Source organism: Python bivittatus, unplaced genomic scaffold (assembly GCF_059951505.1).
Source record: "Python bivittatus isolate LINGU-HERP-01145 unplaced genomic scaffold, Pbiv_v1 ctg000580_np1212, whole genome shotgun sequence".
In the NCBI taxonomy this organism is placed as follows: domain Eukaryota; kingdom Metazoa; phylum Chordata; class Lepidosauria; order Squamata; family Pythonidae; genus Python; species Python bivittatus.
This window is the reverse complement of record NW_028277087.1, coordinates 28,326,366-28,351,409: the sequence shown is the minus strand read 5'-3', so window position 1 is coordinate 28,351,409 and position 25,044 is coordinate 28,326,366. Positions and strand designations below refer to the sequence as shown.

General features: G+C 38.8%; 1 protein-coding gene across 6 annotated transcripts in view; it reads left to right on the top strand.

The window, feature by feature from the left end:
* The window catches only part of SLC25A47 (solute carrier family 25 member 47), a 33,468-nt gene extending 9,181 nt beyond the window's left edge, over nucleotides 1-24,287 (top strand). For 5 of the 6 annotated variants that reach the window (XM_088149848.1, XM_088149847.1, XM_088149845.1 and 2 more), the window contains 5 exons: nucleotides 12,532-12,575; nucleotides 13,254-13,325; nucleotides 14,735-14,917; nucleotides 15,267-15,543; nucleotides 23,586-24,287. In XM_088149848.1, the coding sequence (XP_088005974.1) occupies nucleotides 14,762-14,917; nucleotides 15,267-15,543; nucleotides 23,586-23,866 (714 nt within the window). In that variant the 5' untranslated portion in view covers nucleotides 12,532-12,575; nucleotides 13,254-13,325; nucleotides 14,735-14,761 and the 3' untranslated portion in view covers nucleotides 23,867-24,287. The remainder of the gene's footprint in view (nucleotides 1-12,531; nucleotides 12,576-13,253; nucleotides 13,326-14,734; nucleotides 14,918-15,266; nucleotides 15,544-23,585) is intronic. The other variant, XM_088149849.1, reaches the window with a different exon arrangement.
* Nucleotides 24,288-25,044: the final 757 nt, after the last annotated feature.

The window sequence follows — 25,044 nt, the reverse complement described above, 5'->3', positions numbered from 1 at the left end:
TAACTTAGTAGTACCTATGCCATATGCACCATTCTCTAACTGTAAAGACAGTACCCTTCAGTTTTGATACATTTTGGTTAGTATGCCACAAACATAACCAAAACTCAATTTTATCCCAAAACATGTCCATGCAAAGGAGGACCTTTAATCTAGATTCTAGCTTGCATGTCCACATCTGTCAGTCTTCCTAGGTAGACCAGACAGGAAACATGACCAGATGAGCTAATTCTACTTTATTGTAAGGCTACAGAACCTTGCAAGTACAAATCTTCTGCCATCTCTTTTACTGCCTGAGTAATGAGTAACCGTTTTCCAAGGTCATTCCCACATACCATTACAGCATCCCATGCAGTGTATTCAGAATGTACCATCTAGCTCATTCTGGTATTCTGCTCCAAAATCATGCACACCTTTTAAAGAGAAAGAAGGAAGACTTGATGTAATTACTTCTAGTGTTTTACCACTATAATTGTCAAGAAATTATTAGAGAAATCCATTTGATGCTGTCATTTGTGGAGAGGTTGACATGTATGTAAATTAGGATGTTACCAATTCATTCCATAAAAATAGAAATGTTATTGACCAGTCTGTTGAATGTTCTGACAACTACTTTTCAGTAATTGCTCCATTGGTTCTTTCTGTTCTTTGAGACATTACCAGTTTAGTACTGATTAATGCTTTCCAGAGAATCTCATGGTTCAGCGCTCCTGGGACTGCGTGATTCATCACATAAGAAGATTCTGTGTTTAAAAAACGTTCATCCATGATTTTTAAATATGCCCTCCACACAGAATGCAAGAAAGTCAAAGAACTGAAGCTTTATGAGGGTTTTTTTTTTTTTTGGGTATTCTCCCTGTTGACTGTTCTCAATACAGAACTGGGCAAACTCTAAAACCCAAGGTATAGGTGTTGAACTTTATATGTTCACTTTACTTATTTATACTCAATAAGGCTGAATCGAAAATGATATTTTAAATATTTATTTTGGAAAGAAAATTTTAATACAAACAGTACAGATGAATATTTATATGGGTTCAGCCCAGACTGAAATATAGTCAAGATGGATCAATGGTGTTGAATCCTATTCAGTCCAAAAACTGTTACCAATATATCCAAAATTCTGTGCCATCCTAAGTGATGCCAGATATCAAAGTCATATTTGGATTATTCTAGGACAGATAAGTATCTCCTTTTCTACCTTTTCTTTATCTGTGAGTGAAAAAAAGAAAATGCTATATGCTGAAGTGATATTGACCCAAGAAATAGAGAGGGAATATTTAATACATGGCACAGCATAGTCCATGTGGCCCCTTTTTACTATAAACTGTTTTGCAAAACCATCATAGTAGGCGCTACTACTTTGGATACGTATCAGAAGACAAAAGTCTATTTTCAGTTTGAAACCATTTAAACAAAGATCATGTTTACCTAAAAGAGAAAAGTCCCCTATCTTTCCCAGCTCAGAAGTTATCTTAGTTCCCTTTTGGGCTAAATATGGCATTTGTTTATAATAAATTCTTAACCACACTATACTGTCTACCCTACTTGCAACTTACCTATAGAGTTTAGACTATGGGTTCCTTTTTAATCTACTGAAATGTGATACTAGTCTAAATATGCCAAAACCATGCTAGTCAGGATTCATTATGTTTCAGGCTTAGCCTTTGCAGTCACAGATGTTCTTATATCACCTTGTAGAGTGACGTAAGGGAAATGTGTTGAAACTAAGGATGTCTTTGGGTGAGAACACTTGCATCAGCAATATTCCATTGTCTTTGGGACTATCACGGCTTATTAAATTAATACAGAATGTGGAAAGATATTTGTAATGCAAATGAATGTGGAAAGATATTTGTAATGCAAATGATCAATCTGGCCTTTATATAGTATTTTGCAAAACAGTTGAGGCAAGAGCAGTTTTAAACCTCAGATATGAGAATAACCCTACCCACTCTGACTGCAGCATCAAAGTCTGATTTAGAAGAGCTTACTTTTACTGTAAACTGTTTGCAAAAGCAGCATAGTCAGTGCTGCTGATACTTCCTTAGGATGCACACAAGAACACAAAGCTTTATTTTCTGTTGGAAACTATTTAATCCAGTTATGCCCTGAGCAGATGCAGTAGTGGATAAGAAAGTTTCCTGTGCTCCCAGCAGTGTTGCAGAAGAGAATGAACAGATTTAGCCCATCGCCAGCCAACTCTTGATTTCAGTGCTCAGTTTTACCACGGGATATTTTGCCAGCTGGAGAAATTGTAGCCACCTCATATGTGTGTTGGCTATGTGTGCAGAATTGCATTAGGAGCTGGTCTGTATAAACTGGTCTCTTCCTTACTAGGCTACAACTAACACACAGCACCAGTGCTTCTTTTTAAAGCAATCACATGAGCCAAAATGAATGAAGAGGCGTTTAGTACTCATAATAAAACAAATATGATTTCCTAAACATGTCTGGTATTCAGGCTACCACTGGGAAAAACAAGGGCAGAACACACATACATAAATTCCCTATATGATCTATGAGCTCCTCATCTGTAAAGCTTGGAGGAGTTGGAGCAGCAGGGCAAAACAAAACAAACACAAAGAGAAAAATCTAAGTTTCTGAATTCTTGCACAACGTGTGATGCTGAGCATCTGAGAGTTCAGCCACAGCCCAGCATGCAAGTGGTCTGGTGGGAAGAGGAAGAGTGACTTCTACATCTTTCCATTCACGTGGCTCCTGCGTGACTGCATCCATGAACCTCTGAGATACGGATCTAGCTTTATATTTATTGTCTGTTAAAAACAACCACCACTAGCTATGAAACATTTTCAGGATTGAATGTTCCAATTTTGGATACTTTTAAATGTGCGGATAATTTGCCAATCAATTGCATAAGAACTAAGAACTGGCAACAAAGGTAGCCTTTTAAAAATTTGAATCCACTGTGTTTCAAGACTTTCAACCCTTGAATATACTCTGGATGTCATTTTCCCTAGAAAAAATGTTATCTTGAAATATAGCAAAAAAGTATCAGTGTGGTACCTATTGAGAAAATATTATGGAAGTCTTCATTCTTTGTACTGTACTCCAAATAAAAAATTGCAGTACTGTGGACAGGAAGTGGGGAAGGAGGGGGAGCATGCTTCACTCAGCCTGGGCATTATAAACTGCAAGGGTGCCCACTGGGACATGTAAGGGTTGAATGGAGCATAGGTTTCTAGGGTTGAAGATAGTTCACTGACTTAACAGGCCACTGCTGGATCAACTGCAAGATTATTAAAAAGTGCAGAGAATGCAGCAGTCTGGCAGCTTGGAGTGAAATGGCTGTTTTGAGCAATGACCAGATGCTGGAGGGGAGGGGACATGCCAGGCCATGCAGCCAATCAGAACTCGGGTGCTCCTAGAATGGAACAAAGCATTGGAGACCATCTGCTCTGAAGGGCTTAAGATGGTCCAGGATGGAAAACAGCAGTTTTGAACTGAAGCTGGAAAATATAGGTGTGAGGTACATTTGTAATGTGCTGGGAGTGAGAAGAGGATGATATTCATTTCTGCACTCTGGAAGTGGTGAGCGGCCTGTACTAGGAATGGGCCAAGCAGAAAGTACAGCTCTGCCCTAAATCAGCCTTCCCTAACCTGACACCCTCTAGTTCTTACTAGACAACCCGTGATCCATTGGGTCATTGTTTCAGAGATATTATCTTACCTAAACAGAACGACCATGGGTGGGCAAAAAAGCAGTGGGAGTGGGAGTGATTTCCATCTTCCTGCTGGCTTCCCCATTGCTTTTCCTTATGGGAAGCTGGCAGGGAGTGTCGGAAATCTTCCCTTCCTTCCTTCCTTCCTTCCTTCCTTCCTTCCTTCCTTCCTTCCTTCCTTCCTTCCTTCCTTCCTTCCTCCCTCCCTCCCTCCCTCCCTCCCTCCCTCCCTCCCTCCCAAGTCTCCCCCACCCGCACCCCTCCAATGATCAAGTTTAGACTTCCTGCTGGCTTTCCCATTAACTTGTGGGAAGCTGTCAGGGAGCGTTGGAAAGGAGGATTGCCTGACTGCGGCTGACTGTGACAGTGTGGTGGCAGCGCTGAAATAGCAGCAGTGGGGTGACAAAGTGGCAACAACTTCCCCAAATTTCAATCCCACAGGAGTAATGGGTCCCAGATTTTGGACGTGTTCTGTAAGTTAGCTCATTTGAGGTACCTTGCTTGAAAAATTGTTGCCCTATGATGCACCGTTTCACCCAGTTGAAGGTTACGAACAGACACGAGAGTTTTAGTAGTATATAGATTTATAACAGGCCCATCATTTCAGCCATTGGTTTTACCGGCTAGGGATGGTGGCGAGTTAGCCCAACTTCTAGAGGGCACTAGCTTCAAAAAGGCTGCTATAGACAGATGTGAGGCTAGCAGCTCTGATGTTTAGAAATGGAAGTATTACCTGTTCAGATCCTAGCTATGTAACAAGTGGCACTGTAAATGGAGATTGCACTAAATAAACATCTCTACTACATATCTGTTGCATATGTGTGGTAGATAACTTCTGAAGAAGCTACTCCTGTTGGATCTGACAAATGCTGCACCTTGATCATTCCATGAGATTTTGTACAGTGCAGACAGTTCTTTCTAAGGTACTAAGAAAATAAAAGAAAAAGGTCCTAGCACAGAGGAAACTAATCTTACTAAAATCTCACTGAAAGTAATAGTGATTTGTTATCCAGCTGACTTCAGTGAGACTTAAGGAGGTAATGAATATCAAACAGCCAGTATGGATTTTTTAATCTGGAACTCACCGCAGACTGTTTCCAGCCTCCATTCATAATTCATTTGATAACGTACAGGTAGTCCGCATATAGTGACTGCCTCATACAACAACCGTTTGCAGTTATGGTGATGAAAAAGTAACTTTGCAATCAATCCTCGCATTTATGACCTTCACAAATCTGTAAAGCAAAGGAAAGCTGAAGTAAGATCATAAGTACAGTCACAGTTTCATTTAGTGACCACTTTGCTTAATGACTGAGTAGCTGGTCCCAACTGTGGTTGCTAAACAAGGACTATCTCTATTAAATAGCTGTTGTTTCAAGTTGGTCAAGGATTAAGAAGGATACTTAAGAGAGGTCAGGATGAATATGTGCCTGGTAAAAACATCTTGAGTTCTTGGAAGTAGAAAACCAGTCAGAATAATTATAGTGATCTTACTCAGGGATACACTTTTTCTACTGAAAAACTCTATAGTTAGGGAAATGAAAGAACTTGCAAGAATGTATTCTGTGCAGCTTGTTTTGTGTAATTATTAATTCAGGTTAGAGCTCTTTCGAAACCCTTTGAAATATCTGCATTGTTATTTTAGGTTTCACTCTATTCCTTCAGGTTATGTGGTTGAAGGGCAGTTATTTTAATCCACAAATAACTGGTGTTATCTGGCTCACTAAATGCCACATTTTGATTATTTGACATCAGGAGTCTCTGTATAAGTATGAATAGTCTAGAATTAAATATGTATTGCTGGTGGAACAAATTTCCCCAACCCTTCTACTTCCCACATACTCCTAAATCTTTGAAAGAAAGTTGACAGATCTTCTAAGGATATAACGAGAAATGAGGAGAGAATGATGAGAGCTGCAGAAGAAAGGAAAAAAGGGTCTCTCTCTCCCCCCCCCAACTCTTTGTTTTAACTGACTGAAGACTTTTCAGTTTATGTCTTGCAAGCATAGCTATCAAAGGATTACAGGAAAGAGGGGCCTCAGGAAATGCATAAGGGCTGTTTTCCACCCCTTCTTTCCTAGTCCTATCCAGTTTCTGTGAGGCCCTTAATCAGGTATACTTCCAAAATGAAGGTCAGCTGGGACATGTGAGAATCAAGTCAGTTTTACACAATCCCATTTTCATTGGTCAAGGAAAGTGCTAGTAAACATATGCTCTGGGAGCAGCTGTGGATTTGAGCTATTTCCATAAATGTATATTGCTTGAAAGAAAGAAACAAGAAGATGAAAGTTTGTTATCAGTGTGGAGAAACTGAAAGAGGGAGGCATAGCAAGAAACATAACCACTAGAAGCATTACTGAAGTACTTATTCCGAAGAGAAGGAATATTATGGAAATCCCATGCTTTAGAAGAGTGAAAATAAAATTGTGGGTTGGCTTTCTTTCTAAAATTACATTTTGGGGACATTAAAAAAAAAAACGGACAAGGACAGCAGTGTCTACAGCAAACCACAGTAATGCAAAAATGAAGACATGCGCATGTCATCACACAAATGCTGCCCTTATGTACTTGCATCCCAATGTCTGATGCAAGTATGTAGGTCACAGCACAATTTGCACAATTATATAGTCATACTTATCATTTGGCCCCTTCTCCCCCCTCACCATCCCCACATGCTCATGAACAAGGAACCTTGAGCATTGGTCTCATTTTGACAGATTGAGAGCATGGTTAGTATTCCGTATTAATGAGTATCAAACCTGCATAGGCAATTTATACACATGTGGAAAATAGTACTATAGCTTAACTATAAATATACCTAGATAACCTGTATGCTTTTGTGCTCAATCTACCATCTGCTTGCTAAATTTGCTGGACAATTCATACTCTCATATTCTCTGATGATTCTTGATTTTTAAGTCAGACATGGACTGGCAGATCTTCAAACAGAGAACAACATCAAACAGATGACTTTATAAAAATGAGTACAGTATAGGGAATACTTTACCTGGCAGTGAATGATGCCCCCCCCCCAAATTATAACTATGTATATATAGAAAAGACAACTGAAAGGATTAGATTCAGAATTTCTTTTTTCTCTGTATGAGGTATCTGGTTTCTTGTTGCATGTATCTAGTGTATTATAATAAGGAAGCATTTGTCCTGAAGAAATGCTATCTTTTCCTTGAATACAGTATTCAGATGTGATCAAAGTTTCACTTTTGCATTCCATTTGTTTTTTTCTCCTTGAAGATGTGATTAAGGCCTCATCTCTCTTTCTAGCAGCACTGGTTTCCTAAGAGGTCTGTCTGTCTGTCTGTCTGTCTTCTCTCTCTCTCTCTCTCTTTCTTTCTTTCTTTCTATTCAATGGAGCAGAATATCTCAGCAGTTTTGGAAACAAAAGCATACTTGGAAACATGTTATTTATATCTCTCTTTTTTTTGTGAGAATGTACATGAGAGATCTCCCCTAATTCTATCCCCACAACAAGCTGATAAGGTAGGTTGGGCTGAAAAAGAGTGACTAGCTCAAGACATCCAATGAGTCCATAATTGTGAAGGATGTAGAATTAATCTTTTGTATTGGGACAGAATGAATGAGCCATTAAAGGGAGACTTGCAGAAAAGATTACATAGTCCTGAGAAAGAGGAAAATGTGAGAAAGAAACTCAAAATAATCCTGCCTTGATTTTGTTTAATATAAGGGCAGAGAGAAAGCTGTATGGGCCTTCAAGATTCTGTTATGCTACCTTATTTCATTAAGGTCCATCTCTGGCATATTGGTTTCTTGACCTGGCCTACCTCAAAGTGCTTATAGTGGTTGAATGGAGACCAAGACCTAGTCCAACACTGTAGCCGCTACAATAAGTTATTTTAGAGTAAATGTATTTAGTTTCATAGTATACACATACTATGTTAAATTGTTAATGGAAAATAGAAAGTTCATTCATGGGATTGTGTAACTTGTTTGTTTTTCTTCTCCAGTTGTTGCAGCAGCTCAAATTTTTCAATCCCTGAGACTATTTTGGGCCATAGAAGTGTCTGATGGTGGCTATATTTGGAGTATGGAAATCCCTGGAGAATGTTAAAAAGCTATATAATTACTGTCATTCATAGCACACTAGAAAAGGTCAACTGATATCTAGAACAGCAATATTGTCAAGACCAACATGGGGCATATTATTCAATTTTCTGCCATCTTTCATTTATAGTTTATGCTTGGACTGTCTTCTATTACTGCTTCTAGTAGCAAACTCAGTACTCCTTGGAGAGAAAACAGGATATAACAAGGGAAAAATACTCCCATGCTTCATCAGATTCCTAAGCATGCCAAAGTAGAAAATCAACCACAAGCAACAAACACCCACACCCCCAGAATAAGCCAATAGGAATAGAGTATGCTCAATAGTTGCTAGAAGCCATGGAACATTGAGTATCAATTGGAAAAAATGGAAAAGTGGGATAGGGAAGTGAATTACCTTGTTTGAGCTCCAAGCAGAAGTAGGTTCTGTGGCCATCCAGTTGTTGTTGGACTATAGTTCTCCTCAGCCTGATCATTGGCTATTCTGGCTGGTATTGATCGAAGGCAACAGCTGTCATCCCTCTTTAAAGGATTCTAATCCCAGAAATTGAATCAGGAAACTTCTGGATGCAGAGTAATATTTCTCAGGGAAATTAAATGTTTTGAAGAAGACCTGGATATTTAACCTTTCTTCATATCCTAAATGTTTAGGGGACACAGATCACCAACATGCAGAATCAAGTGTCACATCTAAAAGCTTAGATATGTATTTATTTCTCTGATGATATTTTGCTGAGGCTGTCTAACCATGGGACACTACAGAAAGGAGGGGGGGGGGAACCCCTGCTAAATAAAAGCAAAGGATTAGCAGCCAAAGAGGAAACAGCTTTACAAAACCTAGACAAGAGGATTTCTGGAGTGATACAGTGTTGTAGCAGCAATATTCCATTTGTTGTTTAGTCGTTAAGTCGTGTCCGACTCTTCGTGACCCCATGAACCATATTGCACCAGGCCTTCCTGTCCTTCACTGCCTCCCTGAGTTTGCTCAGTTTCATGCTCATTGCTTCAGTGATGCTATCTAACCATCTCATCCTCTGCCGTCCTCTTCTCCTTTTGCCTTCAATCTTTCCCAGCATCAGGGTCTTCTCCAAAGAGATCTCTCTTCGCATTAGGTGACCAAAATATCTGAGCTTAAGCTTCATTATCGATCCTTCCAATGAGCAATCAGGGTTGATTTCCTTTAAGATTGACTGGTTTGACCTCCTAGCAGTCCAGGGGACTCTCAAGAGTCTTCTCCAGCACCACAGTTCAAAGGCATCAATTCTTTGGCACTCGGCCTTTTTTATGGTCCAGCTCTCACAGCCATACATTACTACTGGAAAAACCATAGCTTTGACTATGCGGATCTTTGTCGGCAAGGTGACGTCTCTGCTTTTGAATATGCTATCTAGGCTTGCCATAGCTTTCCTCCCAAGGAGCAAGCGTCTTTTAATTTCATGGCTGCAGTCTCCGTCTGCGGTGATCTTGGAGCCCAAATAAATGAAGTCTGTTACTGCTTCCATTTCTACCCCTTCTATTTGCCAGGAATTGATGGGTCCAGATGCCATGATCTTAGTTTTTTTAATGTTGAGTTTCAAGCCAGCTTTTGCACTCTCCTCTTTCACCCTCATCAAGAGGCTCTTTAGTTCTTCTTCACTTTCTGCCATTAGGGTGGTATCGTCCGCATATCTGAGGTTGTTGATGATTCTCCCTCCAATCTTAATTCCGGCTTGTGATTCTTCCAGCCTGGCATTTCTCATGATGTACTCTGCATATAGGTTAAATAAGCAGGGTGACAGTATACAGCCTTGTCGTACACCTTTCCCTATTTTGAACCAATCGGTTGTTCCATGACCAGTTCTGACTGTTGCTTCTTGGCCCGCATACAGATTTCTCAGGAGACAGGTAAGGTGGTCTGGTACTCCCATCTTTTTAAGAATTTGCCACAGTTTGTTGTGATCCACACAATCAAAGGCTTTTGCATAGTCAATGAAGCAGAAGTAGATATTTTTCTGGAACTCTCGTGCTTTCTCCATGATCCAGCGAATGTTGGCGATTTGATCTCTAGTTCCTCTGCCTCTTCGAAACCCAGCTTGTACATCCAGTAGTTCTCGGTTCATGTATTGCTGAAGCCTAGCTTGTAGGATTTTGAGCATAACCTTGCTAGCATGTGAAATGAGTGCAATTGTGCGATAGTTTGAGCATTCTTTGGCGTTGCCCTTCTTTGGAATTGGAACATAAACTGACCTTTTCCAATCCCGTGGCCACTGTTGCGTTTTCCAAACTTGCTGGCATATTGAGTGCAGCACTTTAACACCATCATCTTTTAGTATTTTAAATAACTCAGCTGGAATACTGTCATCTCCACTAGCTTTGTTGTTAGCAATGCTTCCTAAGGCCCACTTGACTTCACTCTCTAGGATGTCTGGCTCAAGGTCAGTGATCACACCAGCGTGGACATCAGGGACATTAAGATCTTTTTTGTATAGTTCTTCTGTGTATTCTTGCCACCTCTTAATCTCTTCTGCTTCTGTTAGGTCCCTGCCTTTTTTGTCCTTTATCATGCCCATCTTTGCACTAAATGTTCCTTTCATATCTCCAATTTTCTTGTAGAGATCTCTAGTCTTCCCCATTCTATTGTTTTCCTCAATTTCTTTGCATTGTTCATTTAAGAAGGCCTTCTTATCTCTCCTTGCTATTCTCTGGAAATCTGCATTCAGTTGCTTATATCTTTCCCTTTCACCCTTGCTTTTCGCTTTCCTTCTTTCCACAGCTATTTGTAAAGCCTCATCAGACAGCCATTTTGCTTTCTTGCATTTCTTTTTCTTTGGGATGGTTTTAGTTGCTGCCTCCTGTACAATGTTACGGACCTCCGTCCATAGTTCTTCAGGCACTCTGTCTACCAAATCTAATCCTCTAAATCTATTCATCACCTTCACTGTGTACTCACAAGGAATATGATCTTAGTCATACCTGAGTGGTCTAGTGGTTTTCCCTACATTCTTCAATTTAAGCCTAAATTTTGCAGTAAGAAGCTCATGATCTGAGCCACAGTCAGCTCCTGGTCTTGTTTTTGCTGTCTGTATAGAGCTTCTCCATCTTTGGCTGCAAAGTATATAATCAATCTGGTTTCGGTATTGACCATCTGGTGATGTCCATGTGTAGAGTCGTCTCTTGTGTTGTTGGAAAAGAGTGTTTGCTATGACTAGCTTGTTCTCTTGACAGAACTCTATTAGCCTTTGCCCTGCTTCATTTTGTACTCCAAGGCCAAACTTGCCTGTTATTCCGATTACTCCTTGACTTCCTACTTTAGCATTCCAATCCCCTATGATGAAAAGGACATCTTTTTTGGTGCTAGTTCTAGAAGGTGTTGTAGGTCTTCATAGAAGCGGTCAACTTCAGCTTCTTCAGCATCAGTGGTTGGGGCATAGACTTGGATGACTGTGATATTGAATGGTTTGCCTTGGATACGCACTGAGATCATTCTGTCGTTTTTGAGGTTGTACCCCATTACTGCCTTTCCCACTCTCTTATTGACTATGAGTGCAACTCCATTTCTTCTAAGGGTTTCTTGGCCACAGTAGTAGATATAATGGTCACCCGAATTAAATTCACCCATTCCCGTCCATTTCAGTTCGCTGATTCCCAAGATGTCGATGTTCAATCTTGTCTTCTCATGTTTGACCACATCCAGCTTGCCTTGGTTCATAGATCTTACATTCCAGGTACTTATACAATATTGTTCTTTACAGCATCGGACCTTCTTTTTGCTTCCAGATACATCCACAGCTGAACGTCCTTTCGGCTTTGGCCCAGCCGCTTCACTCTTTCTGGAGCTACTTGGAATTGCCCTCCGCTCTTCCCCAGTAGCATATTGGACACCTTCCGACCTGAGGGGCTCATCTTCCGGCGTCATATCTTTTAGCCTTTTAACATTGTCCATGGGTTTTTTTTGGCAAGGATACTGGAGTGGGTTGCCATTTCCTTCTCCAGTGGACCACATTTTGTCAGAACTCTCTGTCATGACCTGTCCGTCTTGGGTGGCCCTGCACGGTATAGCTCATGGCTTCACTGAGTTACGCAAGCCCCTTCGCCACGACAAGGCAGTGATCCATGAAGGGGTAATATTCCATTATATCATACTAACTAGCATTACCATCAAATGGATATTTTGCAAATAAGAAATAGGCACAACTGAATAGCTTACATTATTAAATAGATACAAGTGAGGCAAGATGTCTCTTAACTAGATGTCTGTTAAAAATTAGAAATATTCTGCAGCATTCTTTATAGATCTCACTAATGTCCACTTTAGAGTGAAGGCCACTCAATCTTCCACTTCTGTCTCCTTCCACAATCACAGGGCATAGCATCTATAGTGCAGATTGTTCTTTGTGGAGATTCTCTGTGGTTGAGAATCCTGGAAAATCAGGTTTGGAATTCCTAATATATAAATTTGGTTAGGGGATACCAGATTACATATGCTAAAGACTTGTCAGTTTTCAGTGTGATGGTACTTATGTAGTCCAACTAGTACCATCTCACAGAAAAAGGAAGTATCACTGGCTTGGGAGAGCAGTGGGGAAGTCTTAACTCTGATAGCCCATCAAAAGTATATACAAACAATAATTTCAAAGCAAGAGGGAGGGATTTGGTAAAAGTGGAACATACATAGGTTGGTTTGAGAAGTATTAATGTGGTAGCTTGAAGAATGTAATCTGTCCTCTGTGGGCTTGAACACGTTTAATTATAATACTTCCAAAACAAATTCACATACAATTATTTGTTTCAGGTGGTGTCAGTGCTGCAGTAGGTTATCCATTGGATACAGTAAAGGTATTTCAGCCAGTTTCTTAAAAATACTATTTTGTGTATAATCCCTACCACATGGGAAAGTGTGCAGGCTTCTCTATGATTGGGTTAACACTTTGTGGTAAGCCATGCTGTGCTTAATAAACCATCTTTTACAATCCACTGTGGCTGGATACACATCGAGTTCTAAGACAGAAGCAAACAAATCACACCATAGCTTAGTTCATTGTGTACACAGTTTTCCCCTCTTCAGATAAAAGCTCTGTGGTAAGTTAAAGGATTTAGCAGAAGGAATTCCAAGGTTCACTCTCCTAATCCTTTCAGAACTTCAGAACCACAATAGACAGTTACAGCTGTTACTCATGGTTAACCGACCCATACATTGTCCTGAATCTGTAGATTGTTACATCATATTGAACTATAAACTCACCCCTTGGCCTAAATTCATACAATATGCTAGGCCGGATGGCTAATTAAAAATGTGCCTGGCTGGTTTAATGTGTTATATAAACATGGCCTGAGCTATGGATCTCCACCTTTCTTCTTCAAAAACAAACTCTGTGCACCTTTAATTTAACTAATATAATGCTTCTGTTCTTAATTGTTTGTAAACAGAATGTATGTCACATAAAATGCCCAATTGTGGTACTTCCTTTTATACATTTGATATGAATGATGGATTGCTTTACCTTGCTTTAACAGGTGAGAATTCAGACAGAAGCACACTATCGTGGAATATGGCACTGCATCACAGATACATACAGAACCGAAAGGGTATGTATAGCAAAAAATCAGTACTTCTAATTATCTTGATCATAGCATCCATTTTATTTTGTTTTTTTGCCTTATTACCTCTTAAAGTAAAGAGACTTACAGTATTTTCAAGGGAAATCTATAGATTTGCATGCAGTTCCAAATAAAATAACATTTTAAAAATTAGCATATTCATTCTACAGCTGAACACATGCCAGATGTAGGGAACTTTCCTCTTGAACGTTTAGACTTCAGTTCCCATCAACTGCAGCCAGCATGGCCAATAATGAAGCATTGTAGAAGTTGTAGCCCAGAATGTCCGAAGGCCCTGAGTTTACCAAGTGGTAATTTCTTACACTGTAATATGTAGCCATATGGAAAGGAGATAACATGTGGCATTCCAGTAGAGCAGGGCATATTTTACCTGGCTGTTTTTTGGGACTTTCTATTTAAATGTACAGAAATATTGGTTTTAATTGCTGTCCTTTAATTGTACCCAAAACCTGCTGGCCAGCCACTTTTGCCTCCCTCAGATTGGGATGGATTGATCCAGACTGGAGCTGTTTGGGAGTGGGGTGCATAAACAGTTTAAATCTCTTCCTCTGAATCCCTAGCAATTGTTAAGTGGTGAATGATGTCTTATTTAGCACCATCTCCCACTGCTGAGTTCAAATGCTACCCATTCTGAGTAGGCAGAAAGTGATACTTGCGTGAGATTTGTTGTCTTCATTGCCAGTCCCTATCCTGCTCCTGTTCCCAGCCATTGCTGCCACTTGACTTCCCTCCCAAGGGAAAGTGATAAAGTCTAACAGATTTTACACAACTTGAGGATGACCCTAGTAACAGATGAAGGAGGAAAATACTACTTTAGTATCAATACTGCTAAAGGATGACTTAAGCCTATCTTGCTCATGGGCTGGATAAGAGAAGGCAACTTCATCGGGGTACAGGAGAAAACAGAAGTTGCCATGGTGTGTTAGTGCTATGGTTAGATGCTAGTGGGGAAAGACCCACTTGTAAGTTTGGCTCTACGTATCTCTGAAGATGATCCTAATTTGGAATGTTTATTATTGTTATTCCTAATGTGTAATATAAAATAATAATGTGTGCCTACAGCTAGCTGCCTGCCTGCTTGCCTGCTTGCCTGCCTGCCTGCCTGCCTTCCTTCCTTCCTTCCTTCCTTCCTTCCTTCCTTCCTTCCTTCCTTCCTTCCTTCCTTCCTTCCTTCCTTCCTTCCTTCCTTCCTTCCTTCCTTCCTTCCTTCCTTCCTCTTTTTTACCTTGCTTAGCCACAAAACCTAAAATCATTAGGTTATAGCCACAAAACCTAAAATCATTAGGTTATACTTAATTTGTTCATTGTAAGGAATTTTATGCTTCTTACTCTTCTGTTCTAAAAAGGCATTTTCCTCACTTCTCTGCTCCATTCAGGTGCCAGGTTTCTTCAGAGGCGTTTCAATGACAGTTGTAATGGCATCACTGATTTCATCATTTTCATTTGGGATCTACAAAAACTTCCTTTATGGTATCTGTAGACTACGATATGGCTCTGCAGACAGAAAACCATCAAAAGCGGATATATCTTTTGCAGGTTGTGTTACTGGTGCTGTCCGGGTAGGTTAAAAAATAAAACAATATGGGGTGTATTTGTTTGTTGATGGAACAGGATCTGTCAGCATCTCCTACTTACTTTCAAATCTTTAGAATTGAAGTGAACCTCACACACATATTAAAATGAACCTCACACACACATGAAATATTAAGCATGTCCTCCCTACTACCAAAATGTTGCCTAGAGAGCTAGAGAAAATTTTCTGATCAGATGTGCAGAGTGCAAACATGATTGGAAAATATAGGAATATATTTTGGTCAAAGGACCAGATAGGATACATGAAGTTGAGCTAAGATCCTCCAGAATCTGGGCAGCAAGATCTGACTCTAAATTCTTATTTATATTCTCTAGGTTGTGCTAATATCACCTGCAGAAATAGCCAAAGTAAGATTACAGATCCAGAAAGATCCACATGGCTTGATAACATCATCTCATCCTCTTGACTCCAGGCCTAAGTATCAAGGTTCCTTACATTGTTTGAGGACAATAGTGAAAGAAGAAGGCTTTGCGGGTCTCTACAAAGGATCTTTGGCTCTGCTGGGCAGGGATTGTCATTCATGCGCAGCCTATTTCCTTACCTACTCTGTCCTATGTGACTGGCTTACTCCAGCTGGTAAAAACAAACCAGGTATGTGCATTAAATGGAATTATCTGTTTCAAAAGCTTCAGATGTCTATCTTGCCTGTTTGTGTCATGACAGATTGACATGTATTCATTTATACCTTGCATTTTCCTTTATCACCCTGCAATATACAAACCTTTTAAGAACCACTAGAGAACCCATGACCCATTGGGTCATCCTTTCAGAGATATTTCCTTACCTAAACAGAGAAACCAAATAACTACGGACAGGCAAAAAAGCAGTGGGAGTGGGAGCGACTTCTGATTTCTTGCTGGCTTCCCCATTGACTTTCCTTGTGGGAAGCTGGCAGGGTGCATTGGAAATCACTCCTCCTCCTCCTCCTTGGCTGACCCTTGGAACTCCCTGCCACCTTGCTGGGGGGTGGGGGAACAAAGGAAGCCACAGACTGCGAGGAAAAATGCACCCCTGCTCACCACCCTGGCATATCCCCAGGGGCCCCCTCCCTCCAGGGAAGAAGAGGGTTCACCCATTGACCGTTGGCACCCCCCAGCCAGCCTTACCTTGCCAGCAGGCATCCGAGTCACTTCCTTGTCCTTCCCTCACTGCCAAGTGCTGTTAAGAGATTTCAGATGTTGGCCTCATTTCCAAAGCAGCCAGTTGCTGCTCACCTGTCAGGCCTTGACACCAGCTGACTAAGTGCAGGGGCCAGAGGGAGGTGGGAAAGAGGGTGGGGATATACCCCTCCCATCTTCCCTTGCACCATACAACCTAAAGGTTTCTGGGAAGTGTAGTCGGAAAGCGTGGTGGCGCTGAAGTGGCCACAACTTTGCCAAATTTTAATCCCACAGGAGTAATGGGTCCAGGATTTTGGACACATTCTTTAAGTTAGCCCATTTGAGGTACACTGATTAAAAAATTGTTGCCCTATGATGCGCTGTTTCACCCAATTGAAGGTTACAAACACACAGTGACAGTTTTAGTAGCATATAGATTAAGGATACTGGAGGGAGAATACTTGCCTTTTGAATGCAGGCAATCAATGCCTCAGATGTCTACAGGAGCTTACATGGCCACACGTTTTTGTGCTAGAAATGATTTCATAGAGATGTAGGATGTTCCTCTGCCTGATGCCAGAGATAAGAAAGCTGATTCTCTCACTCCCACTCCTACTTCTATATAGTTAAATATACCAGTGTGGGCTGTCTTATCTGTCAGGATGTCTCTTGGAGGGCTCCTTCCCCAAAATGAGGCATTATGGGCCTGAAAACCAGATGATTACCTGTGCCATAAATTTCATGGAGACTAGCTGTGCCTACTGGCAGTTGACTGAATGTAATGCCTTACTCCCCTCAGGGTTAGATATTTGCTTTCAAAAGAGTCCTATCAGTCATTTCCTTGCTGTGGTATTTTCAGATCTAAAAATACCATGGTATTGCAGCCAGTTGGGATACTGGCCACAAATTGTCTAACCTGCTGAAAATGCTACATGTGATGAGTTACCTCTTTCATGCACAAGCTGATTGGCCACTGGCTTTTGAATAAAGTTGATGAGGAAGGCTGGTGTATACTCTAACCCTTTTCAATCTCCTCCCTATCAATCTAGTATGTGTTATAGATCTATAGGATTTTAGAATTGTAATGGGATTTTGAGATCATCTACTCTAAACCCCGGTATGGCTCACGGGGTAACGGTAGAATCTGAAATCTGGAGAATGGTAAGACAGTAGGCTAGGCTAGGCTAGACTAGGGTTTTTTTATTGATTATGTGCCATCAAGTCAGTGTCATCTCTTAGTGACCACCCAGATATATTTTCTCCATGATGATGTATCACTAACCTGGTCTTTCAGGTCTTCTGATGGTGTATCCATCACCATTGTAATTGAGTCCATCCACCTTGTTGTTTTCTTGGCCGTCCACAGTACTCTCAGGAATCTTCTCCAACATCAAAGTTCAAAACATCAGTGCTCTTCCTGTCTTGCTTATTCAAGGTCCAACTTTCACTTCCATAGTGTCCATGGCTTGTACGATTTTGATCTTTGTAGGTATAGACACATCAAGGCATTTGAATATCTTTTCCAAGGCCTTCATGGCTGCTCTGTCAAGTTGACTGCTTGTTCCTTTACTGTGGATGGTTGATCCTAAAAGGCAGAAATTATCTACCACTTCTATATCTTCATTATCAGTTCTAAGGCTGGTTGTTCTACCTGTTGTCATTAATTTGGACTTCTTTATATTTAATTTTAGTCCCATTTTTTTCACTATGCTCCTTGAGTTTTATTAGTAGACCTTGCAGATCCTTTGCATATAAGATAGGATGAAATAAGCTTAGTGATAATTCACATTGATTGTACAGGTTATATAACGTTGTCAAACTGTGCTTGTACAGGTTGTGTAACATTGTTAAAGTGTGATTGTACAGGTTGTGTAACATTGTTAAAGTGCTTGTTACAAAATTCTGTTTGAACTGTTATGAAACTGGTTGATAGAGGCTGTGTCCTCTGGTGTCATTCAGCAGCTTTTCCTCCATAAAAGGATTTTTTAAAGCTTTGTTCTCTTGAATTTACAGTAATTAATACTGCACATTTAAATTTTTAGATAATTAAATATGCATATATTTTGCAAGGGTTCATAATTTATTGGGAAAATTAACATGTATCTTTAGGCTTCCATGTCAACTTGTTACTGAAGCAGCAAGAATTGTGCAAGGATTTTTCAAGTTGTGAATTTATTCTTTTTTTTTTTTTAAAGCATTTTATAACTTGGTAAGTACAAAGGACAGTTGTATGAAGTGATATATAGATGTGGTGGAAGTAAGGATGATTTGCAAGCATAGTAAAGTATGAAAAGGTATAGTAAATGGTGCTGATGTAAACTTAATTTAGCTATTTTGGCCTAATATTGTTTACGTGAAAAGGGAATAGCATGAAGGGTATGTTGTTGTTGTTCAGTCGTTAAGTCGTGTCCGACTCTTCGTGACCCCATGAACCATATTGCGCCAGGCCTTCTGCTCAATAAGTGAGGGAAGAAGGGATGGAAAAAGTTTAAAATGGTCCTAATTTCCTCCTGGCAAATCTTGAGGCAGCAGCCCCCATTGCCCCTTCTCAGTTCTGGAGGTGATTGCTGAGATCATTTTAGCTCTTGAGGAGATGGGTAGTCTGCAACTGTAAAAAAAATTGGATGTGTGTGTTACTATGCAGAGAAGCTCTCATTTATGAAAGTGAAGGAAAGGTACAAGAAATGTAAGAGAACGGAAGTATGAGGCACAGAAAATGATTATTCATTGTGGTAGGAAAATGAGTTTAGATATTTTCTGCTTGCCTTAGGGGTTTCTTTTGGTTTAACTTGCTTGCTTGAGGAATACAATCAGCTGTCAGAGAAATAATAAATACATAATTTAAGGGTTTTGTTTGAAATAGCGTGGGCAGCACGATGGTGAAGACGTGGACCTCACTATTGCTATTACTTTTAATAGCAGGGTTGCAAGGTCATTCTGAGCCAGGTGGCTTCTAAATAAAGAAATAAATATTACAGCCCAACCTCCCCCAACCTGATGCCTTCTAAATATGTTTTGATTCCAATTAGCAGAATTTCAAGCCAGCAATCCCAAAACACTTAAGAAAGTCTGCCCCTCTGGCTAACAATATCTTTTAGCAGATTACACTAAACTGTAATAAACTTTTATTTGGGGTAAAACTATAAACTTGAGTCTTGAAGAAAATACCAGTTTCCCCCTCATTGAAGTGTTCTCCTGGAGGAAAAAATAAATAATAATCTGGCTCTCACACTGTGTTTGAACTAACATTGTAGACAGATTGCTCAAGTGTGTGATGCAATCCTGTAGCTTAATTTAACAGAAAATCATAAAAATCAAGATGAGATGAACAGAGTGGAGCATATTTGGAATCTTTCAGCAAACAACTCAGTCAAATGAAGGTAGTACTTGAAGAGGGAGGGAAACTACTGTCACATATTTGAGAAAGGGGAAGCACGATTAATAGAATTAGGGATCTTCCTGAATGGCCCATCTTGTGTTTCACAATAGGAATGTCAGGCATCTTGGGCATGAACTATGGAAGGCAGGTCAAAGAGGCATTATGACATTTTTATTTTAGCTATGCCCTTTTATCCTGATAGTTCATTAACAGGTTTATTTTTTGGCTTCATATACAATACATGATATATGAAGGGTCAAGTATATATAGCAAAATATCTCAAATTCTTCTTAATGTTCACATCTGGTTAGAAGCAGTCACTGTATAATGTGTTTAAATGTAATTATGCTTATTTGCTGGTCCCAAGGAATTAAGAAGAGTTCTGCTGGGTCTGTCTCAATGCCCAGGTTGTCCAAAGTAGCCAACCAGATGGCCTTGGGAATTGCTTGATACCCTCCATGAATCTGTTTAATTTCCTTTTGATGGCCATGTCAGGCAAGACATCATCAAATTCTGTAGTACAAATTTCATGATTCCTCTGGGTGTATGTGTGTGTGGGGGAATTAACACTTCCTTATCTTGTGGGTTTTCCTTGGTAACTGTGGGAATAGTTCATTGGATTCAAGTTCATGATGACACACCACAACTCTTACATTAGGTTTGTTCATTCATATAATCAAGTAAGTATGTTTGTGTTTGATGGAATTTTATTTGATAATGAGGATTGAAGGCCTTCTGTTATTTATTTATTTATTGCTTTTAAAATAATAACAAAGGAAAAGAAAAAAGATAAAACACCAAAATAATTGTAATGCAAATACACACATTCTCAAAAAAACCTCCCAAGCACTTAAAAAGTGCTTTTAAAAAGGAAAGTGAAAAAAGGAAAAAAGGAAAAAAGGATAATGTGTCCTTATAACAGTTAAACTTCTATATATACTTATCTAATGTAAATATTATTCAAGTGCATATATATATTTATTTCTAATACATTTATATATCTATCATCTGTCTTTAACTTACTGTATTTTGTATAAATGAGTTCCCTATTTCATTATCCTTGTCCATACAAAGTCTACATCTATAGGCAATCCGCTCATAGGTGGCAAGAATAATCAGGTCTTCAATGCATTCAGTGAACAGGGCCATACATTTATCTTTCCAATGCTGCAATATCAGTCTTTTGGCCATAGTAAGAGCATGGAGAGTCCATTTATGTTGTCCAGTTGTCAATTGCCATGTAATAGGTATGTAATTCAAAAGAATATTAGCCTGTGAAAAGTTTTATTTTTGTTGCACAGTCATATTTATACAATCCACTACTTTCTACTTTTCTTCTTGAATAGTCTTTTAGATTTTTTTTTTATCCACCTTTATTATTTTTATAAATAACTCAAGGTGGCGAACATACCTAATACTCCTTTCTCCTCCCATTTTCCCACAAAAACAACCCTGTGAGGTGGGTTGAGCTGAGAGACAGTGACTAGCCCAAAGTCACCTAGAATTTGATGATATAAAGTTGATGATACTAAAAAAAAAAAAAAAAAATCAAAGCTAAAAAAATTCTGGTGTGCATTTGAATAAAATATTTATTTTCTTTTAGTTGGATGCATCAAACGCCAGGAGTTTATTAAATTCAGTTCTTCTATATAAGTCTTTTTTCCCTCACTAACGATTGGTGTTTTTTTTTTGTACCAGTGTATTTCTATCCAGTGCAGGATCCAGTATTTCATTAAAATCTCCTCTTATTACCACTTTATCATAAATACACTCATTCAAATGTCAAAAACATTCATAAAACATAATAGGAGAATCTAAATTAGGTCTAAATTAACCAAAACTATTACAGTCCCTTTTATTTTAGCACATAAAATTAAATACTGCCCATTTACATCAGTAATAATCTGTTGTACATCAATTAAAAGTCCTTTTTGAACTAAAATGACCACACTTTAGCTTTTATTGAAGTATTTGTGAAGTAAAACTGTCCCACCCAATCCTTCATGAATAAAGAGTTATCCTGTTCCATTAAACAAATCTCCTGTAAAAAAGCAATGTCTGCCCTTAACGATTTTAAATAGGCTAAGATTACATTTTCACAGCACTTTTTACATTAAGACCAACTCATTTCATCTATTATTTTTATTCTGGCCCACTTATCCATGGTCTCCCAGTACCAATTCATTTTATAACCTGTACCTTTTAACAAATGTTTAGTAATAAACTTTTCTATGTTTAAATATTTATCATATTTTCTAGTATTGCTCACAGACATAGAACCTCCATAAAAACTCAAATTAGCACTTAAATACCATTCTATTTCTCATGTGGTAAATATACTTAAAAAATAGAGAAAAATGTGATTATGTGCAAGAAAATAAAACAACAAACAAACAACATTATTAGAACCCTAAAAAAAAAATACATTCAGAAATACATAACTTCCCCAAAGCACTATCATTTTTTCTCTCTTCTTATAGATGAAATACAACAGTTTCAGACTCATTCAGACAAACATGTTGTATTTAGAGATAGACACTAAAGTTGGCAATATGCCCAGATTCTTTATCTTGAAGTTGACCATAACATGAGGACAGGAAAGAAGAAGAAGAAGAAGAAGAAGAAGAAGAAGAAGAAGAAGAAGAAGAAGAAGAAGAAGAAGAAGAAGAAGAAGAAGAAGAAGAAGAAGAAGAAGAAGAAGAAGAAGAAGAAGAAGAAGAAGAAGAAGAAGAAGAAGAAGAAGAAGAAGAAGAAGAAGAAGAAGAAGAAGAAGAAGACTCTTTAAAGTGAGGCTTTTGCAAGGCATCCTTAGGCAAATTCAAACTTCTCCCACAACAGATTTCATAGAATGAGACATAATCAAGTTTGTCCATCAGCAGATTTCAAAGATAAAATAAAAGCCTCTGCATTCAGAGGATTATCAAATCTGTGAATCTGGACTTGATAATTAATGCAGAATGTAGCTGGAAAGCACATGAAATATTGAAGTTGTACTGATCTTGCAAAACTTCTTGCTTTTGTAAAAAGCCTTCTCTTTTCAGAGACTTCTTTAGTAAAATCAGGTTAAATTGATATTTTATTTTGGCTAGAACCCCACTTCAACAGAGACTTTACTGATTCCTGGCAAAACATATGTAAAATTTCATCTCTTGTAGTAACATGAAGGAATTGTACAATAATGATATTGGAGCTAGTTCCAGTCTTCCGTCTCATTAAAGGAATTTTAATAACATTTTAATCTCAACTGAAAAGTCTGCTCCCAAAGGGAGAAGCTTTCTGAAAAAATCCAGGTTTGATTGAGTCAGAGGGTTTTCAATGCCAATCACACATACATTTTTCCTGTGCAGTTGTGACTGTAAGTAAGTAATTTGTTTATCCAAAATATTATGACTAGCTTGAATAATAGCCTTGTGGGCAGTTAGCTAATCTTCATAGCAAACCAATTTGTCTTGCATCTACTTTATATCATTTTTAAGCTCTGCCAAATCATGTTGAATCTGCTTCAAACCTTGTATCTGAGTCAGGATCTCTTTTAGCAAATTAATGGAAGATTCCTCCTCCACCATTTTGCCTGGCTTGGCAGTTAGTGATGCAGTTGGAATTAAGCTACCTGTTGATCATTTGGGTCTAGTTGCCATCCCAATAGCTCATTAAAAACAAGATAATATATAATGAAAAGTTTTATTTACCCAGTGAGCAAAGTCTTTGTCCACAGAATCCAATAATTCAGAAGTTTGAAAATACTTTAATCAGGAGAGAGGCGAGAGACATGTACTCACAGCGCCATCATAAAGTGGAAGCTTCTGTTTGTTGGGAAATGGACACAATGGCTCATGAGTTGCATCGAAGCGATGTTTTATGAGGATTATACTAATTTACATAATACTATATTTATCCCAAAGGAAGATGACACTGAGTTTAAGATGATCCTCTCTCCAAAAGGACAAAAACAAAAAACTTGTCAGCCTTTATTACTTTATCTTCAGCCAAACTAAGGCAACCCTTCCATTTTTAAGGTGTGAAAAATGGCTTTCTTTGAGGAACTTATAGTAACGTTGTTAGCAAGTTTGGGATATTTCTTTTAGCAAAATTTGGATTTTTAATGATTTTGGAGTATTAGTGATAGTTTACACTATTTATACTTGTGTATGCAGACCTGTGGGCTGTGCTTCTTTCTGGAGGCTGTGCTGGTGTTCTGGCCTGGGGCACAGCAACCCCAATGGATGTCATTAAAGCCCGGATGCAAGCAGATGGTGATGGACAGCGTAAATATACTGGACTAATACACTGTGCCAGAGACAGCATAAGGGAAGAAGGAATAAGAGTTCTTTTCAAAGGCCTTGGACTAAACTCACTTCGTGCATTTCCTACAAACATGATGATATTCTTAACTTATGAAGCTGTTCTTAGGTTTGGGGAGCATTTGCGGAAGTGAAAATTTTATTTCAGCCTCATTCTGTAAGTGTTTGCTTATTTTTTGAAGTCAATTTATTTAAATACTTCGTCTTCAGACAACTCTTGTGATGATAAATTAGCTTTGCGTTTGCAAATTTCAGAATTGGATATATGCATTAAAGCTTTATCATGCTCTCAAAAACTTTTTTTCGTTGTGTTTGTGCAGCCTGAGGGAATGCTTTTGTTTGTTTTTATGAACCATAGTTACAAATAACTATGGTTAGGATGTGGTTCATGTTGCTAGAATGTGTTACATTTAACACAGAAACAAAAGCTGATGATCTTCTTTTAGGAGCTGAAGATCTGCTGTAGCTCATTCTTTTAATCGAAACAGGGTCAGTACTGTATATCAAATCTTGGATGGATTTTCTTTTATTGACTAAACATGTTTTTTTTTTAATTGACTTCTTTAAGATTAAAGACACTTAAAATAACATTTTAATTGTAGTCTATGATATCTCACCTAAGCTTAAAAGATCATTTGGAAAGAAAGGGCTTTGCCACATTTAAACAATGACTGAGTTGCTAACTTCATGAATTATGAGAGACTGTCAACTAGTCTCCATGTCAAAGGAACTGTTTCTGAATCCAGATAACAGGCCAGTGGATAAACACATTCCTAGGACTTTGAAAATTGGGATTTTTTTATTTTTTAAAAAAGGCTTGCACATGTTTATTGTTGTGTTGTTATGTGTTGCATCTGTCTTGATTGTGTATCAGTCAAGGGATACAGCCACCCTTAGGTTATTGTTTGCAATAATTTGGAACACATGGGTCACCCCAATCATTTGTCTCCTCCCTGGGTTTAGATTCAGCAGTGGAGGGAATTTAAATACCCAGGAAAGGAAACTCCTGTATGTTAGATGCTCACCCATTATAAACTCCTGGACTGAAATTACTTGGGATCACTCCAACTCAGGCACACAGTTTCTATTGAGTGGGACCTGGGATATGGACCTATTGGCAAATGTAAAAAGTCTGATCATGAAAAAAACAAAGTGGGCTCAAAACTATGAAGTGACTTCATGGCATGGGAAATAGAAGCTGCTAAATACTAGCAGGAGTGCATTGACAGGTTCCAATAGGAAATAAACAAAACAAAATAAGAGCTTGTAAAAACAGCATTTAACTGTTTTTACTGATTACAATTGATTAGCA